Source organism: Anser anser, assembly GCF_964211835.1.
Source record: "Anser anser genome assembly, chromosome: 1".
NCBI classification, from domain to species: Eukaryota; Metazoa; Chordata; class Aves; order Anseriformes; family Anatidae; genus Anser; species Anser anser.
The window spans coordinates 27552439-27577222 of NC_139720.1; the positions used below are offsets into that span (position 1 = coordinate 27552439).

At 40.2% G+C, this 24784-nt stretch overlaps 1 protein-coding gene across 2 annotated transcripts in view; it reads right to left on the bottom strand.

Annotated features, from left to right (window-relative positions):
• Positions 1-4415: 4415 nt before the first annotated feature.
• Positions 4416-24784, bottom strand: part of TES (testin LIM domain protein) — a 28962-nt gene continuing 8593 nt past the window's right edge. For both annotated transcript variants that reach the window (XM_083844213.1, XM_083844214.1), the window contains exons 2-7: positions 20502-20587; positions 12737-12989; positions 11269-11604; positions 7819-8034; positions 7095-7253; positions 4416-5918 (exon numbers count right to left, since the gene is read on the bottom strand). In XM_083844213.1, coding sequence (XP_083700339.1) covers positions 5727-5918; positions 7095-7253; positions 7819-8034; positions 11269-11604; positions 12737-12989; positions 20502-20587 — 1242 coding nt within the window. In that variant the 3' untranslated portion in view covers positions 4416-5726. The remainder of the gene's footprint in view (positions 5919-7094; positions 7254-7818; positions 8035-11268; positions 11605-12736; positions 12990-20501; positions 20588-24784) is intronic.

The window sequence follows — 24784 nt, forward strand, 5'->3', positions numbered from 1 at the left end:
TGCAGCAGCAGTAGCATAGAGCACCGCTGAAGAACCTTTCCTTATCATCTTTATTTTTTTTTTGATTATTGCGAACTGATCCCTAAACTCATGGTCTCTTAAGTTTTCTACCTTTCTATAGTGTCAAAATTATTCCAGAGTACTTCCATAATACGACATTATCTCTCTGAGCTTATTTCACTTCCTTTCCTTTCCCCACTCTCCTCATAATTGTTCTAAAATTCCTCTGTGCCTCCTCCTTCTGTCCAGTTTTGTGATCATATTGTGTTCCACCCCCACACAGATTCCTGGACTTACAGCCCCCTCCTCAGCTTATTCCTTCCTGAAGAACTTCAGAACATCTATTTTCTCTTTCAGTTCTTTTTTTTTTTTTTTTTTTTTTCCTCCCAGCATTTCCCAGGGTCTTGCCTCGTCCCAGCGTGCTCAGCGTACCACAGACGGCATCTGCTGGGTGACTGCAGAACATCAGGTGGCTGCTGCAAACCTTCCACCACGAAAATAAAAATCGAGACTTGATTCATGTGAACAACTCATCTAGGGCAACCAGGAAATATTTTTATAATTTCAGTGAGATGTTACTTTTTATTTCATTTTATATAAATGAAAAGTTAATAAATATATGAAGCTTGACTAATGTATTGTAAACTGGGTACAAAAGTTTCCTACAACAATGCTGGGCTTGAAGCCAAATACAAACAATGCTGGGCTTAATCTGTAGCAGATACATCCTCTTCTTTGGGCCACTTTTCACGTGTAGGAGAGGAGGCAATGCAATCTCTGATCTGCTATTTTTTGTTGTGATTGCTCACGGCAACAGCAAACCCCCGCAGTGCTGCTTCGGTGGTGGCACAGTGCAGCAGGCACTGACCCTAGGTGTGAAGTAAAACCACCTGGATCAGTTTTTATGATTTAAACAGTGAAAGGAGGGCGGCAACTCACATTCTGAGACTAGACCTGGCTCAGACGATTTTGGACTTTTTTTCCCTAAAGTTCATTCATCCATCATTTTGTTAATAGGGAAAAAAAAAAGAAAAAAAAAAAGAAAAAAAAAAGGACATTGAATATACACAAACACCCTATTTTCATTACTTTCACACTTTTCTTTCCTTCTTTCCTTTTTCTTTCCTTCTTTCCTCTTTCTTTCTTTTTCTTTTTCTTTCTTTCTTTCTTTCTTTCTTTTTTCTTTTTTCTTTTTCTTTCTTTTCTTCTTTCTTTCTTTCTTCTTCTTTCTCTCTCCCTTTCTCTCCTTCCTTCCTTCCTTCATTCCACCCCCTTCCCTTCCCTTCCCTTCCCTTCCCTTCCCTTCCCTTCCCTTCCCTTCCCTTCCCTTCCCTTCCCTTCCCTTCCCTTCCCTTCCCTTCCCTTCCCTTCCCTTCCCTTCCCTCACTTCTCCTGGATTACTGATGATCCTTGGATGATTTGTTTTCAATTTAACACCTACTTCTGGGACCTCTCTGGTAGTACACTTAATTTTATTAAGTACCATTCTTAAGCCATTCTGCTTATTTATTTAAGAAGTGAGTGAAAACAGACTCAAAAAGTATTGGGCTGTAGGCATTTTTGGCCTTGACGTTTCAGAGCAGTAGGGTAATAGTTGCAACATGTGAAAGTGGATGTTCCAGGCTTCACAAGTGTATTCTCCAACTTAGCAAGCAGCTGTTTGCAGGATTGCTCTGAATAAAATCACTGAACATCACTCTGTGTGACCCTACTCACTAATGACTGCTAATGACACCTGTGGTACAACTTTTATAGGGGAAAAGGATTTCAGCTGACATTCAAAACCAGGCTTTAGTTGCCTGATATTTAGTTCAGGTTGACTACAACATACTTAATCACAAGGACCTACGTCCAACAGCTGCCGCGAAGAGGTCTGCACTGAAGTGACACCACAGGTCAGTGCTTGGGGCATTCTCCCTACAGGTGTGAGGCAGAATTTGGTGCTAACCCAGTCAGGGTTATCAACAGGCTAAATGATGCAGGACTTAACTATAATCCCAATAGCATTTTACTTTGTCTCTAATTTTTGGTCACTAGACACATTTCAAAATTTCAGGGAGTGATAGAAGCATATATGAAATCTGGTGAATTTAGGGGGTCTTGGAACAGGTTGACCGCTGCTGCCATACATCAGGTTCTCAGATGTCTCTATTAAGTCGGTGATAGAATTGTCTTTTTGATGCTTGGTTTAAGCCAGACAAAAAGATTGCAAGTGTGTGTTATTCTGTAAGAGACAAAAGAGGGGAGATAGAGAAAAATAAAGAACAAATTACGTCTCTTAGTTCACTTGGGAGTTTGAATAAGACACTTCAAAGAGAATGAATCTGATGCATTGTTCATATTCTTTAACAACTCCCCAGAACCATATCTGTCTACTGTCACTATCAGTCATAGCTCTAATTAAATTGACTTCCATAGATCCTCCTTTATGCCAATATGAACAAGTTATACTTGTATTTCAAATCCTTTACTAACTCTTGAAAAGAATGTAACACAGTAGTGTTAACATCCACACTAAATCATTCAGGAAAAAGGCTGCATTCATAAATGGGTGTGCACAGCTCTGCAGAACAGGCACAGCTCTTGGATTTCATATGTGGAGAATATGCATGCGTCATATTAGACTCCTCAAAACTATTTATCTGTGCTGTAACACGCAAGCACATATGAAGATTAATGTATGAGGTGGTATAATCCACAGATAAAATAAAATAATAGGTACCTACAAATAGATACACATTACCATATTCACTTTATATGTGTAGACACTTGTTGGAAGGTTGCATATAATGCTGTAAAATTATCCATATATGAGGGAAAAATGCCAAGAATTAAAAAAAAAAATGTTTTTTGCGGCTATCAAGGAAGATTGCTCACCAAAGAATTTCTCTATTGCTAATTCAGTCATGTCTCAGTCATGTCATTGCATACCTCCCAGCCCACTTCTGCTCACCAATTCCTATTAAGTTGTTTTACTGTACAAACCTACTTGTTCTCCACAGCCTACTTGTTCTTAGCTGTGTTGCTAAGAACACAACTCCACTCCCAAGAAAACTCAGCTCGGAGTCATAACCTACAAAGTCTCAGTAGCTACATAAAATACAAAGCTGAACATAAAGACATGCAAAAGGCTACATCCTGAAGGTAAACTTGGGCTTTTCCTTCCCAGACGTACTGATAATGACAAGGTGCTAGAGCCAGACTTGTCCTCTAGTATGAAACTGTCTTCATTTGGTAGTCATAATCCAAAGAGTTAAAACCAAGTAAGACACTCTGTCAGTGCCATGACAAACAGCTGCCTGAGTGCCTCTTCATGCTGTCTCTTGCAAATAATTAACTGTTCCTGAAAAGTATGTTTTTACAATAAGTACTTAAAAGGCTTTCTTACCGAAGACGTTCTACTTCTACTCTTAAGAGCAGAAATTCAACTTTTGTATTTGGACTTCAAAAGTTTCATCTGCAAAGTATGCAGTTTTATTCCCAAAGTATTTAGAAGATTCTGGGTTCTATTCTTAGCTTACAAAGATAGATAGAATAAAAGGATCTCCATGATAAAATAGCCAAAAAATACAAAAGGAAAAAAAAAAAGACAACTGCCAATAATTTTTTTTATGGTAGTGACAGAATGAAGCCTCCTCAACAGTTGTTTTCAAGCTCCAATGTTTGCCCATCTTTCAGCTACCAAGAGAAGCATTATCCACAGGAACATAAATCCTTTCCTTGTTCCTTAGAAGAACTATTTACTGCTCCTAATTATCTCCTGATCTATTGCACAGTCACACAGCAGTATTTGTCTCCCCTCTATCATCTGCACATTACACTTGACCTCCCTGTGATATGATTCTTTCCAATTGTCCATTTGTGCCCACGTACATATATTAAACTTTGGCTACCCCATACCAGAAACACCTAGATGCATCAGATTCCCAAGAAAAGAGCCATAAGGGAGCAAACAAATATATATCTCATGCCAATGTTGTATATTTGCTGTACTCACAAAGCACTTCAATTTCTCAGCACCCAACTATTCTCACAGCTCATCTGTGAATTCAAAACTTCCTGTCCCATGTCTTAAAATATAACCTATCGTTTCCAGCAATAACCTCAGTTACGTGAACAAGAAATGAATGTGAACAATGAATGTGAACAAAAGTTAGTGTGAATTTACTTTTTGTTCAAAAGCTTTTGAAGTCGTGTATCTGTTTGAACTAGACCCATTGTTTTGCACCTAAGTGCATCCACATTATTGCATGCAACAATAAGCACTTGACATTACTTCCAGTAAAACTTAAGGCCTGTAATATTGCCAAAGCTAAACAGATATTTAGGAATATTTCCCTTCCTCTGCCCCCCCCCCCCCCCCCACAAAAAAAATAAAGCAATTCAGAAAGAACAGAATCAGCAGACAACTCAAGTAAGCAACACTAATTTTTATTTGCAAGTGTTACAACACAGGCATTATAAACCGAAAAACAAACAAACAACCCCCCCCTGAAAACTTGCATAGTTTCTTTCTTTCAGGCCAAAGATGCTTTATTCACTTTTTGGCACAGAGCTAACAATTTTCACTGTAGATCTGTAATCTTTAAGGGGAGGTGGAAAAAAAAAACCACCATAAGAAGCAACTCATTTGGTTTATCTAGTAAGCAAACCTGATACACAGCTTTTTTTTTTTTTTAAACTCAAATACTGGAAGCTTTCTGGTAGAGAATTCTACCTGCTTTGGTTGGAACTTAAAATTCAAAAGCCTAAGTATGAACCTTTTGCAGCATGACTTATCCATATGGTATTGTGCCATGTCCCTCTGAGAGAAGGCACCATGTATGAAAAGCACATTCATGAAAAACAGAAGCCAGTTCTGAAAGGATAAGAGTGACAACCACAAATGGCGGTGGATCATTTTTTTTTAATTTGTGTAACACCTCCTTTTATATTTTCCTCTACCCTCTCTCCTCCCCTCCAAACAAACAAACAAACAAAAAAAAAACCAGAAAAGACAGAAGCAAAAAAAAAAAAGAAACCGCTACAAAGTAACTTCTATGTTCATAAAATGAAAACTTCTCCATGCATGAAAAGTTATAAGAAGGAAACATGAGCTAAAACAGTTTTTCCACTGGTGTAGAGTTACTTTACAAAGTGGATATGAGTAGTCACTACTCCTCAATAATCCATGCATCAGCAACAAACAAAAAACTACATTTTTTTTTAAACCCACAAACTTCATTCTCTCTCCCCACTTGAGGTTTAGTGGACTATGTGGCAGTAAAGCTGATCATTTTGTCTAAAGTGCTTGATGAAAGCTGAGAAACTTTAAGACATGATAAATTAATTTGTCAAACCGAAAGTGGAAGAGCTACATGATCATATAACACAAGAAAAATTGGACCACTTTCATGTTTTCTTCTTTCATTACACAAGATACAGCAAAAAGATCCTTCATGGTGAAGAGCTCCCTTAAAGTGTATAGAGTTCATAACACGGTTTTCCCTACATTTCTGATATATGAAGAAATTTGACATAAGACTCAGGAACAAAATCCCAAAGAAGGAAGTATTATAGCTAAGGAATGAAAATTACACAGCAAGTTTTAGTCACTAAAAAAATCTTTGGGAAAATGCTATTTAGTACTTTCAATATCTTTAAATGCCCAGGTACTATGTATTTTTACAGTAGAAATGCAAGAGCCTTTGGAACACAGCAATGCTTAGTTTTGTGCATGTCTTCTCTTACGACATCATCTTTTTCTTACATTCCACTGAGCAAAAGACCATCCCCTCCACCGGCATAAACTTCTGGCCAATTAAACACTTGCTACAACAGGAACATAAGAAACATTCCTCCGTAGCATGCCAATTGAAGTTGTTGTATGTCACACGTTGAACTTCGGGATCTATAGCATTATGACAGCCTTGGCAGATCTGTTTAGAGAAAAAGTCAAACATTAAAAAATCACTTAAAGCATGCACAACCTATCTACAACTCCAACAAAAGATGGAATTCTTAGATGTTTTCAAAGAATACAGACAGGTGTCAAAAGAAGCCTTTGAAATAAGTCTTCAGTTTTTGATTTCTCCTTTATTTTCTGACCAAAATGCGGTTGAGGAAAAAAAAAAAAACAGAATAAAAACGTACGTAAGAAGTCAGCTGCTGCTGGGACTAAGCTTAAGACAGTTATGGTGGTTATGATTTCCCAGTGCCCAAAGCAGGATAAGGGCTTGTCACACCCAACACAGATCTTCGTATATTAACCCATGCATTTGAAGAGATCAGTTACAAATATATGCTCCTGTGCATTGGCAGCTATAAAGGCATGCCAAAGAATTAAAGGATATTAGAAAGTCTTGGATGGAATTCATCTTGAGCTCTGGTTGCCAAAGATCATTTTCTAGATCTCAGGGCCATAGTGTTTTAAGAGAGAAGCCTCTCTGGAAGAGAATTCTTTACACCTAGCTTAGAAAAAGGTATCAGCCACCAGATGATAACAGTTTTTTTCTCCATTAACTATACAAACAGCCTAAATGCAGAATAGACTAACTCCCAATTAATAGCTAGTTAACTGGTATAGATGGACGGACTATCACCTCAGATTAGAGCTCATAACTAAGAACTGAGAACTAGCATCCTTTCGCAATTTCTTGCCTTTATCCAGTGAGTCAGTCTCCTGTGTAACTCATGGGCTTAGAAATACAGAGAAACAAAGTACTTAGATTGCGGTTGCCATAACAAGCTTTCAGCAAACCAGATGAAGTCATAACCTGCTGGTCACAATGAACTATGATTGACACGAACATTTAGCAGCCTTGCTCATTTTCACATACTTTACTTCTCCTATTACACAATCCTGCTTCAACACTGGTAAAATTAAAGATACTTTCTGAACCACTCCCCCACTCCTAAAGTCAAGTTTATGTATTCACAGAGTGGTACCTGTCTGCTTTCAATGTCTCTTTCAAAGGCAAAAAGAGACTGCCATTTTGGACCTACACTTATATTGAATTTACACATTTCAAATACTCCCACTCTGGGAAGAAGGTAAGAATTTCAAGCTCTTCAAGTTCTCTTCCTTCACAGCATTGTGTCTGCGAGGATCTTACCGCAGCATGGTTCTTCACGTAGCATGGTTTACAGACTGGCTTGTCATTCACCATTACGTAGATTTCTCCAGCCAAAACGCAGTCACAGTCAAAACAGCAGAAGTGTTTCAGATGCCAGTTTTGACCTTCTGCTTGAGTATATTCATTGCTGAATATTAGCTATGAGGAAAATGCACAAACATTAATAAAGGAAATGCTATTCAAACACCTGTATTAAAGCTAGCCTCAGGATGTTCTGTAATTTGCAAGGAACTGATGGCTGTTCTCCCGTTTCAAATGACTTCAACAAAAGTGAAAGTATCCACTTGTTTGACCGTTTTCCAAAGCCTCTGTTTCATTTATTAAGAGCCGGTAGATACCAAAAACATCAGGCAGGCTGTTCTCTGTGCATTGCTTAAGGTGTAATTTAGTGAGGTGCTCCCCCTAGTGCACTTCCTGAGCAAACAACTGTGTAACTGGGACTTGATGCAAGACTTACTCTCATGTAGTATACCCATATCCTATGCTTCTGTAGACTACACAAAACCCCCCTCCAAATCCAAAACAAACTATGGAACCTCTTGGAAGCAGTGTCCATATCAGTTGCAGTTCCTTGCAACTACGATCAGCTAAAACTGGTAAAAGGATGTCAGGGCACCTGTGCTGAAATATTTTAGTAAAGTTTTATTAGCTTTTCAGGACCACAAACTTGTGCGCTGAAACAAAGGACTGGGATATTTCCTACCTCGTCACATCCAGCACAGCGGGGTTTTTCACTATCACAATAATGTCTTCCACAGTACAGATTGCCATTCTTCCAGAAATAGATCATGTCTACTAGAAGTTCACTGCAGGTGCAACAGACAAAACAAGCTGGGTGCCATAATTTGTCATATCCTGCACGTTCCGCATAGACAGCTGGGTCACCTTCTTTCATGCTCAGTTTGCAGCGATAGCAGGACTGGAAAGAGGTTATTAAAAATTAAATAATTATTTGAAGAGGTATGTTTATAGAAATTCCACATTACCTAAACATTTAATCAATCCCACTTGCCCATACTGAACCTACAGTATTGATTTACTTCCACAATCGGATAGTGATGTGACATATGTCATAGCACAGCAGCTGTCACATCACGATGATGCATATTATACTGACAGCACTAGTGTTAGTTAGATGTATTATTATATTTTGCAATATTCACATTCTTGTAACTACCGTGAACATTTATAAATTTTAATTGCCTTGTGGATTTTTGAGCATGTGACACTCAGAACATAAGAGTAAGAAGCCTCCAACAAAGGTAACCAAATAGACCTAGACTAGTATACATAACAAAGCTATGGCTGTGTACTTACAGGTCATAAGCAAAAAGTAATCAAGCCTTATCTGCAGTACTGGTGAGGAAAGATCACAAGTGGTGTCCCGCAGGGCTCAGTACTGGGGCCAGTTCTCTTCACTATCTTTATCAATGATCTGGACAAGGGGATCGAGTCCACCCTCAGTAAGCTTGCAAACACCAACCTATGCACAAGTGTTGATTTGCTCGAGGGTAGGAGGGCTCTGCAGGAGGATCTGGACAGGCTGGACTGACAGGCCAAGGCCAACTGTATGAGGTTCAACAAGGCTAAATGCCTGGTCCTGCACTTGGGGCACAACCCCATGCAGCGCTACATGCTGGTGGAAGAGTGGCTGGAAAGCTGCCCACTGGAAAGGGACATGGGGGTTGATTTGGTTGATAACCAGCTGAATATAAGCCAGCAGCATGCTCAGGTGGCTGATGACATCCTGCCTTGTATCAGAAACCATGTGGCCAACAGGACCAGGGAGGTGATTGTCCCTCTGGGATCAGCTCTGTTGAGGCTGCACCTCGAGTACTGTGTTCAGTGTTGGGTCCCTCACTATAAGAAGGACAGTGAGGTGCTTGAGCATTTGCAAAGAAGGGCAACAAAGCTGGTGAAGGGTCTAGAGAACAAGTCTTACGAGAAACAGATGAGGGAGCTGGGGTTGTTTAGTCTGGAGAAGAGGATGCTCAGGGGAGACCTTATTGCTCTCTACAATTACCTTAAAGGAGGCTACAGTGAGGTGGGGAATCAGTCCCTTCTCCCAAGCACTAAACAATACAAAACAATAGGAAATGGCCTAAGTTGCACCAGGAGAGGTTTAAATTGGATATTAGGAAATATTTCTTCACTGAAATGGTTGTGAAGGATTGGAACAGGCTGCCCAGGGAAATAGTTGAGTCACCATCCCTGGAGTTCTGCAAAAAACACGTAGGTGTAGTGCTTAGTGCAGTGGTTTAATGGTGGACATTGCAGTGTTAGGTTAAAGGTTGGACCAGATGATCTTAAAGAGTTGTTCTCCAACCTAAATGATTCTATGAAAAAAAAAAGTTGTGAACATTTGAAAAACTTATTCTGTTTAAAGCTGCATTTTAGGAATGCTAGTCATTTATGGCTATTATACAATATTTTGTGATAAACAATTCTGGAGTGGGAAAGTAATTATGGAAAAGGGACTACAAAGTTTACAGACATTGGAACTATTTCTGCTGTAGCTATGAGTTCTTAGCTGATCTTGTGTTCGATACCTGCTTAGAGAAAGGGTTTTATCATCAAGTCAAAGAACACAGGTGGTTTATGTAATGGAAACAGAAGTTTTAATCTATGGTTTAATCATCAGTCTGGTACATCCTGCACTCCAGTTGGTCTGTGGACTGGGTTTAACATCCTGGAAAGGTTATCTCCACAATCCACACTACGACAAGTCCAGCCACAAATGGTCTGAGTTTCTGACTGTGTGTGCATACGTATGTACACGCACACATCCCCACACTTGCTTCAGATGAGCAAATGAAAATATACACAGAAAGACATCAAAAGTGAAGAAAAAATAGCTTATAGAACATATGAAAGCAGAGGTACAAATGTATATAAAACTTTGACTCTTCTTTCTATTCCAGACTCATAATCCAAAATGAGTCAAGTAGAAGGTGTATTTACAGTACAGACCCAGATCAGTGCAAGATGATCCATTTACCTACCACTTGCAAAATCTTCAGCCTAGGAGGCTAAGAGACAAAGAGAATTGCTGCTTTCGATTATTTTTTTTGATGTATTTGCTGAAATTTAGAATTTACTAAATGTAAAGGTTATTCTGCTGAATACCAGATTTGTAATTCAGCTTTTAATTGTGGCAAAATCATTCTTTAAACAAAAAACACACAAAGGCAATTATTATAAGTAGGTTTACATTAGTAGTGGAGACCTGATTTTATTTTTTTAAAATCAGGTTTAAAATAATTGCAATCTGTTACAGAATAGTAACATTTGTGGACGTCAAAGTATAGGAGCTTTTGTCATTGATGTGAAGGTCTAACATCAGAAAACAATGGAAGACTGCTTAAAGAACCACTGGAAAGAAACTAGTTTAATGTTACTTCAGTTATCCGACCCTTAGTTTGTGTTCATAATTGGCACCTGAGCCAGGCACAGCAGAATTTTGTTTCATTGGTAAAGGTTTATCAAGGTTGTACTTTTAGAAATATTAATGAAGTTATGTAAAATTAACCTCATTTTTTTGTTGAGCTATTACATGGCAGAAATCGGATGTCAGTGGGGAAAAATACTTCCGATTTTGAAAAGAAAACTAGTCAAAGCAGCTCTTATATTGTTTGGCTTGTTGGAGATGGGAGGGAGAGGTGTTACCTTATTATTACTTAGTTTCATTTAGTTTTAAGCACAATTTGAAAAGTGGGCAATTTTGATGCTCTTCTAAGAAAGAAAACAGTCTATCACAAACTAAAATTAAACTAAACTCTTCAAGAAGAGAAAAGTGTAGTAGTCAGTCCATAAGATTATACAATTTTCTTGACTGTTATTCTGTAAAAGCCAAGCCATCCTGCTATTTTTCCAAGCTAGCTCCCTCCCCCTGCCCCCCCCGCCCTTTTTTTTTTGTAATGAACATGAAAAAGTCATCTGGGATCTGGGAAGTTATTTACTCCACCATATTAAATACTGACAGAAACCAGAAGTTCTGAGCAGACATTAACAATGTTTTCCAACTCCCCTTCTTTCTTTCCATCCCCAGATTTTCCCTATACCAAATGAACAAATTCATTGAATTAAAATGACTAAAGAGAACACTCAAATGGTAATCTACCTTCTTGCTGTGTCTTTTCTTTCTTATACTTACATACTGAGATGCCTTCTGATCTGCTGACTTGTCCTCCATCGCTCCCACAGCAGCTGAGGTGCTTCTGTCACCACTGTTCACGTTATTCTTGTCAGTAGCTTTAGTTTCCACCTCACCAGGGAGCTTGACATCTCCTACACCAAGAGCCTCGGTTTTGTACTTCTTCACAAACTGTTCCATCTGTTTAACTTCATTGGGGGATAGCTCGTGGCATTTTGAAGGATCCTGATCGTGAGCAGGCAGCTGCTTAGCCAACTGCTTCTTCCTGTACTGCGCGCCTTCCGAGCCAGCAACAGGCTGTTTCTCCTTTGGTAGCATCTGCATATACTGTCTAGCCTAAACCAGGAGGAATTAGATATCAGATGCCATTTCAACTATAGACCTATCCTTTCAAGCAAGCAAATGACTAAAATAATTTCTACTGTTTTTAACATGTTTCTGTTGCTAGCAACAAGGTCCTTTATACAAACATTAAGCTATTGAAACACAGTAGATAGAGACAAAATACAGCAGAAGCATTAACTGGCTTCTTCCCAAAGTAAAAAACAGGCTTCCTTTTAAGCTTTTTAAAACATGTACAATATGTAGAGTTATTACTTTTCAGGGTAAACAATAATTAGCATTTTATATAGCACTCTGTCTGTTCAAAGCTGTTTAAAACTACTGATTACCAGTACAGCTTTAAGAAGTTGAAGCTGAAATAGCTTGCCTGAGGCACACAGCCCATTGCAGAATTCTAGCAAAGAAAAAAAAAAGTGCTCTCGTTTTAATAAAGCAAGGACAAGCATAAAAATGAGAACGGTAACTCAATGTTAAGTAACAGGGTTACACAAGGTTTGATTCATTCATTGAAAGAGGCTATTTAGATAGGCAGGTCAGAGAGAACTTGATTCCAGCATAGATCACACAACACTGCAGTACAATTAACATTCAAAGCTTGAAAAGCAAAGCAAAAATCCTCAGAAGGCTATCTAACATCTCATCTACTTGAGCTGCAAGCACACTAGAAGAGAGCTCTTCTTTGAGATGTCAACACTGAACTTGTTCTTACCATATACAGTAAAAGCCATATACAAGACTGTGTTCCCCTTAAGTTTAAACCATGACATAAATTGCTTTGGGACACATGTGCACACAATTCTAAGCACACACTCCATGCAAATTTTTCAAGTTGACTGAAAGACAGGTTTGAGAAATTGCAGTCCAGGGACCTCAGATAGGATTAAGAGTTATCTGCCATTAAAAAAACATCTCCCCAGTTCTCAGGAAGTTCCTCAGAGTAACATGCATACCTGCAAGATTGTACAGGCAAGGCTTAATAAACAGGCACTATATTTTTAGTTTTGAGGAGAAAGAAAAAAAAGAAGAGGTACACACAGAAGAACTACAACAGGCAGATTTCTAGTAAGGTGGACTTCTTCTCTCCCATCAACTCCTTGAACACAAAGAAAAAGAGGGTCTGACTTACAAGTGTCTGATTCTGAACAGGAGGAGCCCACTCATAAGTCACAGTATTGATGGATATGTTCTTCTTGGCTGGCACTGGATTAGTCAGTATCATCACATTACGTTTATACATGGGAATGCCATCATTTTTCAGCTTTGCAATAAGGGTTGTGTATTTTGTATCTTCAAAGAGTTTTCCCACTTTCCGATCTTCCTCATTGCTTGTGAGAACATCGTGCTCTTCCTGGCCACATTTGCAGTTGCGGCATATTTTTCTGAAATTTATGGAAACAAAGTTATAGTCGCAGTTGCAAACTACATCTCACACTAGCTGCACGTGCAGCAACAACATCACCGGGAACCCAAAACCTTGTTTTCAGTGCTTTGATAAAGGATATCCTTCAAAGGTGTTTGACAAATTGCAGAGGAACTTGTATATTCCTTAATTTCTACTGTTATATTATTTGTTCACTGATACAGTAATCAGATATAGATATCAGCCAACTACATTAGTACATTTTTAATAAGGTATTATATCATTTCTTCAATTATGTCACAGTACTGACCATGCACATACATGTCCATGATCACCCACATATCAGATTTGTCATGGGTAGTCACGCAACTTATACTGTAAGTGCATCAGCATGACCCCCAGCAATCATTTATTTGTGCTCTTATTTTTTTTTGATTCCCTTAATACATTCCAAACGACACACGCTGTGTGATTTCTCCATATGCATATTTGGTTATCACAGGGTTACTACCAAGGGGAAACAAAAGTTTCCTGGAAAGGGAAATGAGCATATAGCCTTATACACAGTGCAAACAGAACATGATGCAATTAAAGTTCAGCATTTAAAAGAGAAGGTGAGAGAAGAGTCACTAGCTTATACGGATGAAGTATTTCAGACAGCTCTGAACCAAGTCAGAGGTACTTTGGTGCATGCTGTGCAGACAATTTTCACAGATAACATCCTTAAAAGGTAGGTTTCACTTACTCAGATAAATGGAAATATTCCTTATATACAACAAAACACATCAGAAATCCCTTGATTAAGGGACATTAGATTACCTTAAGCATAACTAAACAATTCACATTTAATACCTTAATTAATTACCTTGGCTTACACAAGCTAGTTCACCATTTATTAATGGCTTTCCCAGAGCTTCCACTCAAAACCGTCAGCCATGGTATATGGAAATTAGTGAAGCTGTCTGTTTACCACTGGTTGTTCTTATAACCTGAGAGAACAGATCAACCTTCTGGATCTCTTGAGCCTGAAGAGCGAACAATATTTTACCCTACAACTTATTCTTCACATAGTGAATACCATCAAGTTGCTATCTATAAAACACTTCTCAACTCTGCTTGCCAAAATCCACCTAACTCTCTTATCGTTCTGCAACTTACTACCCAAAGCCTTGAAGCAAGATCCATGCCTCATCTTAAGATATATAACAGGTATGTGGCAGGAACGTGCCCATGACTACAAAGGCAATGGGAAAGGGAGGAAGAGGGAGGAGGTGCCTATAACTGGTCACGGGAAGTGATGCACAGCCAGCCCCAAAGTTATGCACTACACCATGCTACCATTTCAGTGTGTGATGGGAGCAGCCCCGGTCACGCAATGATACAACCATCGCTTCCTAAGTTACAAAGCCCACTCCAAACAAAAATTAGTCAGTTCTGCTACAGAAGTGAGTCACTTTGCTCTAAAAACAGCTAGCAAAACAACATGAGGCAAAACAGACTCCTCTTTACAACACAGAAAACTTAGAGATAACTACAAAGTAAAAATGTAGGCTGATTGCTTGTGTGACTTCCAGCTCATTCCCACAACAGGAAAAGGGCACACAATTTCGGTTATTTGAACACCTAACAGACACTAAGCACTTTGAAGTCTCCCTGCTTACCAAAACACTCAAGCATGAATCGGCACTACCCATTAAGCCTAAATACATCTCAAGCATTTGCAACAAAGTTTGATAAAATCTTCAGCATTGTTCTACACAAGTCCCTTAACAAGCTATTACTTCAATCTATTTAATATGCTAATAAAGCACTTAATATTTAATTTGCTCATCTTTTAATGTATAGTCGTATGCATTATTTTATTACCAGCTCCCAGTCATGCCTTCTCTGAGATCTGATGCTGTCTGGCACCTTCCTTTTTGCAGATTTAGTTCATTATTACACCAGTGATGAACACAGCTCTATGCCCCAGCGTACACGCAACTTGAGTTCGAGCTGTTAGCCCACTTAAACAACAGCTTATCAGATATTTTCTCCACTTTTTCAACTTAAGCCTTTAGCAATAAGAAGCCACAGCTTCAATCTTGCCTCTTTGCAGGCCGTGCTTTAGTAACACAGGTGACTGAACAGACACCCTCAGGTGAACTGCACAGTCAGCAAGTGAAGTGTGGTCTTGCTGTCCAGAATCACCCTGCTTCCAAACCAAAACCCACTGAGAGCAATTCATACGGTTGTGCTGCCTGTGTGCTCATGACAGCAGTATGATGGTTTGTCTAGCTCTCCCTGCTCCGCAAGGCATTCACTTACAGAGCAGTAGCAGTGACAGCCTGCAGAGACCAGAGCCATCACCAGCAAGCTGCAGGGGAATTCTTCTCCTCATATTTTTCACAGGTACTAGAAGCACCACAAGGGCATCTTGGTTTTTGCTCACGCTAAGTCATGAACTGGCATATTTATTTTCTATTGCAGTTTGAGATTCTGCTTCTGTTCCCACCTAGGACAATAGCCTAACTCGATTGCTTTTATCTTCAGTCCCACCTTGAAGGCTTAGCATTTCTCGCTAGTTTCAATGTCCTTGAGAGATTTTCTGTTGTCCTGATAAACAGATGAACAAATATTTGCAAAGAAATGAAAACATACAACTTGTTTTCAGGTCCTTCCTGGGCCCTACTGTGCAAACTGTCATAAAGCTACTGTGGTTTATACTTGCATTAAGAAAGGTCATCTTCCTTACGATTGGTAATCTTCCCCTACCACATGCTTACTTACATTAAGAAATGGACTGTGTACTTTTCAGTCTAATGTTACCTTCTTGTGCTTTCAAGGAAAGAATGAATCACTTTTTGCAAGAAGCTGTTAGAGGGGCTACATGACAAGACTAAGTGTGATTGCGCATTAAAACATGGATTACTGGCATGAGAACTTGTGAATAAGTCTCCAAATGCATAAGGAAGTAGTCCAGCAAGAATTTGGAGAACCCTGAGTCACAACTGATGTCAGTCTATTCTGGTAGGTCGCAGGAAAAACCCTGAGGCTGGTGCCATTTCCCCTACTCCCTAAGGCTCCACTGGATCTCTGCCATACGAAGACATCTGTGCACTGTTTAACAGCCAAAAAAGGGTTTCCTGTCCCAATTTATAATCCCTTTTCTTCATTAATTCACAGCACTAAATGTCAACTGGATATCTTTTCCACATACAACTCTAATGCAGAGCACTGTCTACAATTTAGTCATACCTTCTTTCTCTAAGCTACCATAGCAGAGCCCTGTTCATCAGTCACTGTCCCTTGTGTTTTCTTTGACTATGATACAGCTATCTTACTGTAGTGACTACAACACATTACCTTGAATTTAGCCTTTGCAAGTCTGTCTGGTAACTGACACTTAATGTTTAGTGTCAGTGTTAAAGCAAGGACCTCACATGTGCTGGGACTGCCAGTTGCTTTTATATATAGACAGACGGAGTTCAATTTATCTCTTCTGATTCTAACTAGAAAAGAGGCAGTGAGACTTTGTTTTCTCCATGTACTTTGTCAAGGGTTGACAATAATGGGGATAGCATAGAGGGGGGAAAATATTTTTCTCTCACTTGAGGGCATTAAGCAGAATCCCCATTGAAGGAGGCACTAGAGATTCCTGCTTATGTGTTCGCAGCTGTCAGGACTTCAGCAGAGAAGCTGCCCCTCCAGTCAAATCTCAGCAGTTTGGTAAGCTTTTCTTATTCAAAAGATGGCAGGAAAGGAGCAAGCTTCAAAATTCATGGAATTCAAAGTCATGAATCATTGTAGAAGACAGATTTAGTGGATCATGTCTTGCTTCCAGGTCTTGGATGGGTACAAAGAAGGAAAGTAGATTGCATGCTTTCACCCCATCTCATAGGCTTACGAATTCCCACATCTTGTATTTCTGCTAACTACAAGGTTCCTTCTACAAAACCAGATGTTACCCATCCTCCTCTTTTTCGAAGTTTTTGTGTATGGAGAGGAAGAATAATTCAGATTGTAACTTTCTACACCGGCTTTGTGGTGACAGGAAGAAGCATCTGCAAGCCTAGAGAAGCATCTGCAAGCCCAGAGAAGCTCTCAACAAATACCTGGCAAATCTCAAGGCTTGTGTCCTCCACGCAAAAAGGCTAAGTTCTTCCTATGATTCCTTCTGTTTTCTTGTTATTAACACAGTACTAATTGTATTGGCAGTTACTACAGCTGTGCCTCAGTACTGGCCTGTCAGCCTTAGTTTCAGAGAATGCTGAAGCCCACCTCAAGCTCTCTCTGCCTCCCAGGGGTTGTATCTATGCAAAGAAGCCAGTTGCTAACAATGGTCATTCCCAAGCTTATGATTCTTATCTCCAGAAGCTTTTTGACACCTTGGCAAGCCACGCCAGATAAAATTATCACTTCCTGGTACACACGACTAAGATAAATGTGAACATTTCCTCCCTCTTATGAGATCTGATTCCCGCCCCACACTTCCCTCTAGTGGAAAATGCATTCCCAAAGACCGAAGGTTTATACCAGAAGCAGTGTCTGACAGGTAGCTTGTCCTGCTAATTTTCTGGAGGCAAGTTTTGCAGTCTGAAGGAACTATAACATCTGAACTGAGAAGACATTGTCCTGTTTGTGCTGAACCTGGACAGAAGCACAATCCTGAAGACAGCTTTAAAAGCAAGAGCTATTAGCGCACTGGTATAAAGCAGGTAATTCTTCATCATTTGGTTACCATTGAGGACTACAGCTCTTATTGTATGGATTTGTATTCAGGTCACAACACTGAGGTTTTCAGAACTTCAAGATTTAGGAACAAGTTTTACTAAGGGCTTTGTTTATCATTACTTCTGCACTAGCCCAAATTAACGGTTCTGCATCTGTATTCAGCCAACCCATAGTGCCAAGAATTGTAGCACAAAATGCTTAAAGACTTCAATATATCAGAAGATTATTTTCCAAACACAACCAATATAGAGAAGAAAGGTGTAGCAACTCCATATAAAACTTAGCTAACAGACTGGCAAACTTTGATTTTTTGGGTGCACTTTTCATTTTGATTTCTAACGGCAGAACTGAGGCTCTCCTGTGCAGAAACGTAGAGAAGTTACACCTATCTCTTTGAGGTACGCCAGAGTTTTCACACATGGGATGAGAGAACAAGAATTACGTGACCTGCTGAAGCACCTCAGCTCCATCCACGAGAGGGCACTGTCACCCTTACACAGACGAGCAAGGAGTAAAGCCTACCCATGCTGTAGCACATGTGCAAATGCAACTGCTGAATCAGCTACTGTACTGGGTCTGGCTGCCATGGAGTTAGCTTTCTTCCTACTGCCCCTGTGGTGCTGTGGTTTGGATTTGTGGATAAAGCGTTGGTAGCACCTGCTATTGTTGAGCAGTGCTTGCGCTTTATTTCTTATTCTGCTTCCTCTTCTGCAAGTAAGGTAGGGGTGGGCAGCAAGCTGGGAAAGGACACGGGGTGGGGAAGGGAATGCTACACCAGGACACTAAGTAAGCAGTCATTCAGAATCCATCCCTTTCTGTTCCATTGATGAACTCCTGAAATCCCTGCATCATGCAAAACATTAAACAGTTTTCAAAGAGAAAACGTACTACACAAACCTGATTTCAGACTTCAGATTCACACCCTGTCCCCAGTAGCAGATCCAGTGGAGAAGAGCTACCTTCCAACCCATTCTAGAATTGCCTTAACAGCTCAACTCTTAATACGCAACATTTGTCCGACACCTAGAGGCATTTCCAGCCACCTTGCTGCCTGGACTATCCTATGTCTCTTCAATCCACAAATTAAAACTTCAACCCAAACTAAACAGCTACTGTTTTCATGTCTTCTTACTTGCTTTTTAATACACTGCCATTTACAGGCTCTCACTTTGTAAGAGCTGAAGTAGGGCAGTGAAATAACAAAAAACATACAAAAAAACCCTCCAAACATACACACATGAGCAGACGTTCTGATTTGGCAAATATGCTATTATGTGACTATATCACTTCAGACATTTTATTTCTGTTATTTTTAATTCTTCCCTGTTGAAGAATAAACTAGGAATTAGAAGGTCTCTTAGTAGTGGGAACTAAAAATAAGAGGACAAGGAATGATTGGAAGAAGAAGTTATTTGGACTACTATTTTTTTTTTTTCTTTTCCACAAGTCCCAACTTGCGATTTCCCCATCTATTGAACTGGCCCTAAACAAAGATCTTTCTGTCAAGTAGTAAGGGACTTTTCTCATGTAAGCATGGATAAACAATATCTTAACTTCTGCAAAATTTGTATTGTGTTTCACTGAATTACCTGTACACATACACATTAACCATGTTCTGTTTCCTTTTTCTAGTACCTCTACACAAGTCCTTCCCGTGTATTGAAAAGAAAACTCTTTACATAAATTACTTATATCTTTAGACAACAGATTTTATCTGTTAGTGTATTACCACTTCTTGCTCAAGGTTGTTATTTGTAAGTTGCTTTCATAGTTACATATTCCAAATACACAACTCAGAAGCTATATCCTCGTCAACTTACAGCAGGCTTTTGCTGTGGGCTGCCTGATTATTTGCTAAATTGAGTCTCAGCTGCACTCAAATGCTTGAGCATAGATGCAAAGCCTCCTAGGCCCCACCTGCACCTGATGCCACTCTGGCTGTGTTGTAAAGACTACAGTTAAAAAAAATCATCATAAAATAAAAACCTATCATGGATGCAGTTATGACTGTAGCTAAATAACACTGGTGAAAGGCAATTGCTTTCATTAGGTAGCACATGCTAGTGCTACTAACAATCATTCATGTTTGTCCTTTGTAGGTTTTTCACTTTGAAACTTTTTTTTTTTTAAATCAGAATCACTAAGCTACATCTTGAAGTGTATGCACCCAGTATGATCTGCGAACTGAGCTAGTCGGAGTTATTGAGCTGTTAAGGTTTCAGTAAGATAAGCAAAGTCTTAAGGAAAAAAAAGTCTTCTGCAGAAGTAATGGCATAGACCACTGAAGGCCTATTTACTGCAAATATCATCAACTCTTACTGTTTTAGAAGCAGTGCATTATCCAAGGTGAAGAACTATCTAACTTTGAAAATGTTAACCCCCTCATCCACTTCCAAGTAATTTGCACATGTATACCAAGTTTCAGCTTCTTTTAGACATAGATAATTTTACCTACGTCTCCATTCAAAGCTTATGTATTTGATGAGAAGCTGAGAAAGCTCTTTGTTACTGAGATGAAGCACTCTTCTTCCCTGTCATCTCTTTTACAATTGAGATAAAGATGTTTTTACAAACCTACTTCAACTGTTTAAAAAACTAGCGTAAATGCTTCAGTAGTAGTACCACTGACTTCAGTGCAGGCAAGATACACATTCATAAGTGTTTAGCTACTTGAACACTGTTGCATCGCCAGTGAGAAACTAGCTCTGAACCTAGACATTCTTTAAAATATTTGAATAGTTTAATGGGTAGAGAGAACAAAACCAGGTAGTACACACTTGCAGACATGAGGCAAGATCTGCAGTGCTCAGTCACTTACCTCCAAAAATGAAGCTCAAATCCTTCACACTTATCCTTGCATTTTAAGCAGGGGGCACCAAATCCTTGCTCGTGGCCCAAGCCCATCTGTTTAAAGATCAACATGAAAACTACTGTCAGCTTCAAGAGTTATGCTGCATGAACCATCTCACCGCTTCCTTTATAGTCACAATCCACAACTAAAGCAGAACATTAAGCATTTGACTAAGCTGACATCAGGACAGCATTTTAGGGTCCACTCACCCTTCTATCTTCTCTACCTAGAAAAGCGACACCGTTTGCACAAGCCTGTTTATAGGGCTGAACTAGGAGACCAGCAGACTCTTTGCAGTCCTGACTTAGGTCTGTGGCACTGCAACCATAGTGTGAGGCTATAAGACATAGAAGTCCAAGCCAGAACACATTTAACACAGCTGTCAGGACAAAGTGATCTGCAATATATGACTTGACAAAATACAAGAGATAAAGTAATAAACATATTCCACTTCTATATCAATAACCTGAGTATCAGATAGGAATAAAGAAAACATTTAAGCAATTAGTATCATATTCCTGAAAATATTTGAAACTACTCTTGACAGTGATGGAGACCAGAACATACCTTTCACAATTATGTTTCAGCTGGACTAATACCAATTTACTTTCCAATGAGAAAGACAAACAGCACAGTTAGTGAGTACAATGACCATAAATGATATGCAGAGAGTTTCACGGTGAAGAGATTAAAAGGGCATATGACCAATTCATAATGTAGATGAACTATGAGAGCATATAAAAACCAGTGCATAATAAAGGCCAACTATTCACACAATATATCAATGTATTAGCAAATTTAAATGGGTAATAGCTCTTGAAAGTTTGAAGTGAAAAATAGACACCAAGCACCGTAACTTATGCATCTATATAGAACATACTAAATTTAAAATGCCTCACTCCAGCTCACCAAACCTTTGGGAAACGTCACTCTTAAATCAGAGTGATTAAGGACCATGGAGCTGTGGTCACGGCTGAGTGTGCAGGTTGACAGCCAACAGGCAGCGAGGGTAACCAGTCCCCATGCTCCCTCCCACTGCTCCCAGACATGAGGAACGCTTCTAGTTACCTGTGGGTATACTCAGTGGGAAGGACAGTAATCATGAAGGAGACAACTCACCTCCGGTTTGGCATGACTTACCATGACAAGAAAAGGAGTTAGAGGCTCCTAAGTTCTAGTGAGAATCTTAGTTTTGACAACAATAACATAATGCATTAATTTGATGTGGTGATACTTTTTTTTTCTTTTTCAACTAAAAAGCTTGCAGTTTAATCTGAGAAGTCATATTGCTATTGTTGCATGTACAATGATATAAACAGTTCATCTTTCAACTTGCTTGTGTCCAAAATGATTACTTGCAAACCACTTGCTCAGGTCACAGCACACGGTAAAATGCAGGGATGACAATGGTTTCAGTCACTTTGCGATTTGAAGGATCACTGCCTCTATAGCAATTACACATCCCTTCGGAAACTACAAAACCTTCCTGCAGATTACGGGCAATTTAGGGAAAAGTACTTTGGCAACTATTCAGCTACTGCTTGCAACTTCAGGGATAAACAGAGGGACATGAAGTTATTTCTTCCTTTCTTATATGAAGAAGAAATACAAGCCTGCGCTGATCACAGTAATAATATCTTTATCAGCCTAAGGGCTCAAGAAGTTCACACAATAGAGGAGCTAACCTGAAGCCAGATCAGTAGACATCTAAAACACATAACTTTAGAGATGTAGTTCTTTTTCCATCAACTACATTTTTGCCTGCATTGGAATGTAAAGCTAACATGTTAATAAATATTTGTCTCCACTGCATGTGTTTATTCCTTTCATCTGGAAGCCACAGATCTGTAACATGCACACCGTACATCAGAAAACAACTAAGTGCTCTTGTCAAGTCATACACATACTGAACAAAGTGGGGGCCAGGATGTTCTCTGAAGAGGAAGCCAAAGCAACATAAAACAAAAAAAGAAAAAACAGCAATTTTTTTCAGGATATTTTTTAAATCATCCTCCTTAAAAGCTGTTTAACTTGAAACGCGCAATTGCCTTCACAAAAATGTAAAGACTTTATTAACTCATTCTCCCTAGCTGCTACTCCAAACTAGCAGTAATCCCTTATGCTTGGTCTCTCACCTCCTTTAAAAAGGGGGGGGGGGGGGGAGAAGAAGAGGAATAATTATGACTTTATATAGCATTATAACAAGGCTTAAAAACCTAGGACCACTAGCATATGGAGAGCTATTGCTCAGTATACACAGAAATAGCCTTAACATTTCAAGAATTCCCCAAACAAAATCAGAAATGCAAGCAAGAGAAAGAGAATGGTTTTCATGAGTGAATTGTTTCCAAGCCTCGTAACACTTAAAGGTCTTTCAGGCTAAAAATAAGTAAATTAAGTAGAGGTGATTTGTAAATTAAATGGAAGAAATTTGTGGTGCCTAAGCACTCTACCCAAAACACATTCCCTCTCCCAAGTAAGCTGACAGCAGCCAGCCAGCCTGCTTGCATCTTCATAACCATCTCTCGACACTGATTTCTTCAGTAATAAAGAAATCAGCTTCCGCGTTCCCTCCCCAGCAATAAAAAGCACATCATTAAAGAAATACTTAAGCAACTTGAGGCACATAAACTGAATTAGTAACCAAGACAGACTTGTTCTCATTCTCTTCCTTAATTTGCTGAGGAATATATTGTAGTGGGTTTACATGGCAAGGTTTTGTTAGCAAGGGGCCATATGGGTGCCTTCTGTGAGATGAATCCAGAAAATGCCCCATGTTAGATAAGGGGCCTGCTGCTGGCCAGAGCCAAGCCAGTAAGTGATGTTGTTTGTGCTTCTTGGAGAACAGATTTAAGAAAGGACAAAAACAAACAAACAAAAACAATCTGCTGCACAACAGCAGCTGGGAGAGTGAGGAGTGAGAACCAGCCCTGCAGCCCCCAAGGGCAGTGCAGCAGGAGGGCAGGAGGTGCTCCAGGCACACAGCACAAGTTCCCCTGCGGCCTGTGGAGAGGCCCCTGGTGGAGCAGGCTGTCCCCCTGCAGCCCATGGGTCCCACACGGAGCAGATCTCCACGCTGCAGCCCGTGGAGGAGCCCCCGGTGGAGCAGGTGGATGTGGCCTGGAGGAGGCTGCGGCCCATGGAGAGCCCCCGCAGGAGCAGGCCCCGGGCCGGAGCTGCAGCCCGTGGAGAGGAGCCCACGCAGGAGCAGGGGGTCTGGGGGGAGCTGCCGCCCGTGGGGGACCCGTGCTGGAGCAGTTTGCTCCTGGGGGATGGACCCCGTGGTACGGAGCCGTGTGGGAGCAGTTCTTGAAGAGCTGCTGCCTGTGGGCAGCCCCCACAGGCTCAGTTCAGGAAGGACGGCATCCCGTGGGAGGGACCCCACGTGGAGCAGGGGCAGAGGAGATGCATCAGGGACTGACCGCAGCCCCCATTCCCTGTTCCCCTGTGCTGCTTGAGGGGAGGAGATGGAACAGGGTAGATGGGAGAGAAAGTGTTTTTGGTTTCTTTCCTTTGTTTTTCACTTCTCTAGCTTGTTAGTAATAGGTAGTAAGTTTCATTAGTCTCCCTACTCTGAGTCTATTTTGCCTGTCACACTAATTGCTGAGTGATCTCCCTGTCCTTATCTCAACACTTGAGCCCTTTGCACTGTATTTTCTCCACCTTTACCTTTGAGGAGGGGGTGTGAGAGCACAGCTGTAGGCTCAGCTGCCCACCTCAGTAAAGCCATCACATATGTGGAGGGATGGCCTTTCCATGTGACATCCAGTCACTGTACAGAAAAGGTTTAGCCTAGAAGCAAAGTGCACATTCAGAACTGAATTAGACACTACTCCACATACACTTGCAGACTCTGCCTTTGTTCACAGGGAGAAACCAGGTGGCCACTTGCCAAAAATAGTACGGGATATTAAATAACAGTTGTAGACAGCTTTTTGAATTTTGACTCCATACCTAAACAGCTGGTGTATGTCAAATGTTCTTCTACAGTGCAATAGCATGGTCTGTTTCGGTTGTAAGGAAGCATCAGCCTCAGAAGCGACTGTTTCTTTTCAGAATCTGATCCTGCTGTAACTCAGGAAACTCAGAGAGCCTGAGGTGAGGTGTGTTTCATCACTGCTGCTGACCACGTTTATTCCCCATGCCTTCCAAAGGACGTGGCTGGCTCTGTGCTGGAGCACCCAGAAATACAAAGCATGCTGGGCATGCACTAGAAGGGGAATGTGTGTCTGAAAACAGGATGGAATCAG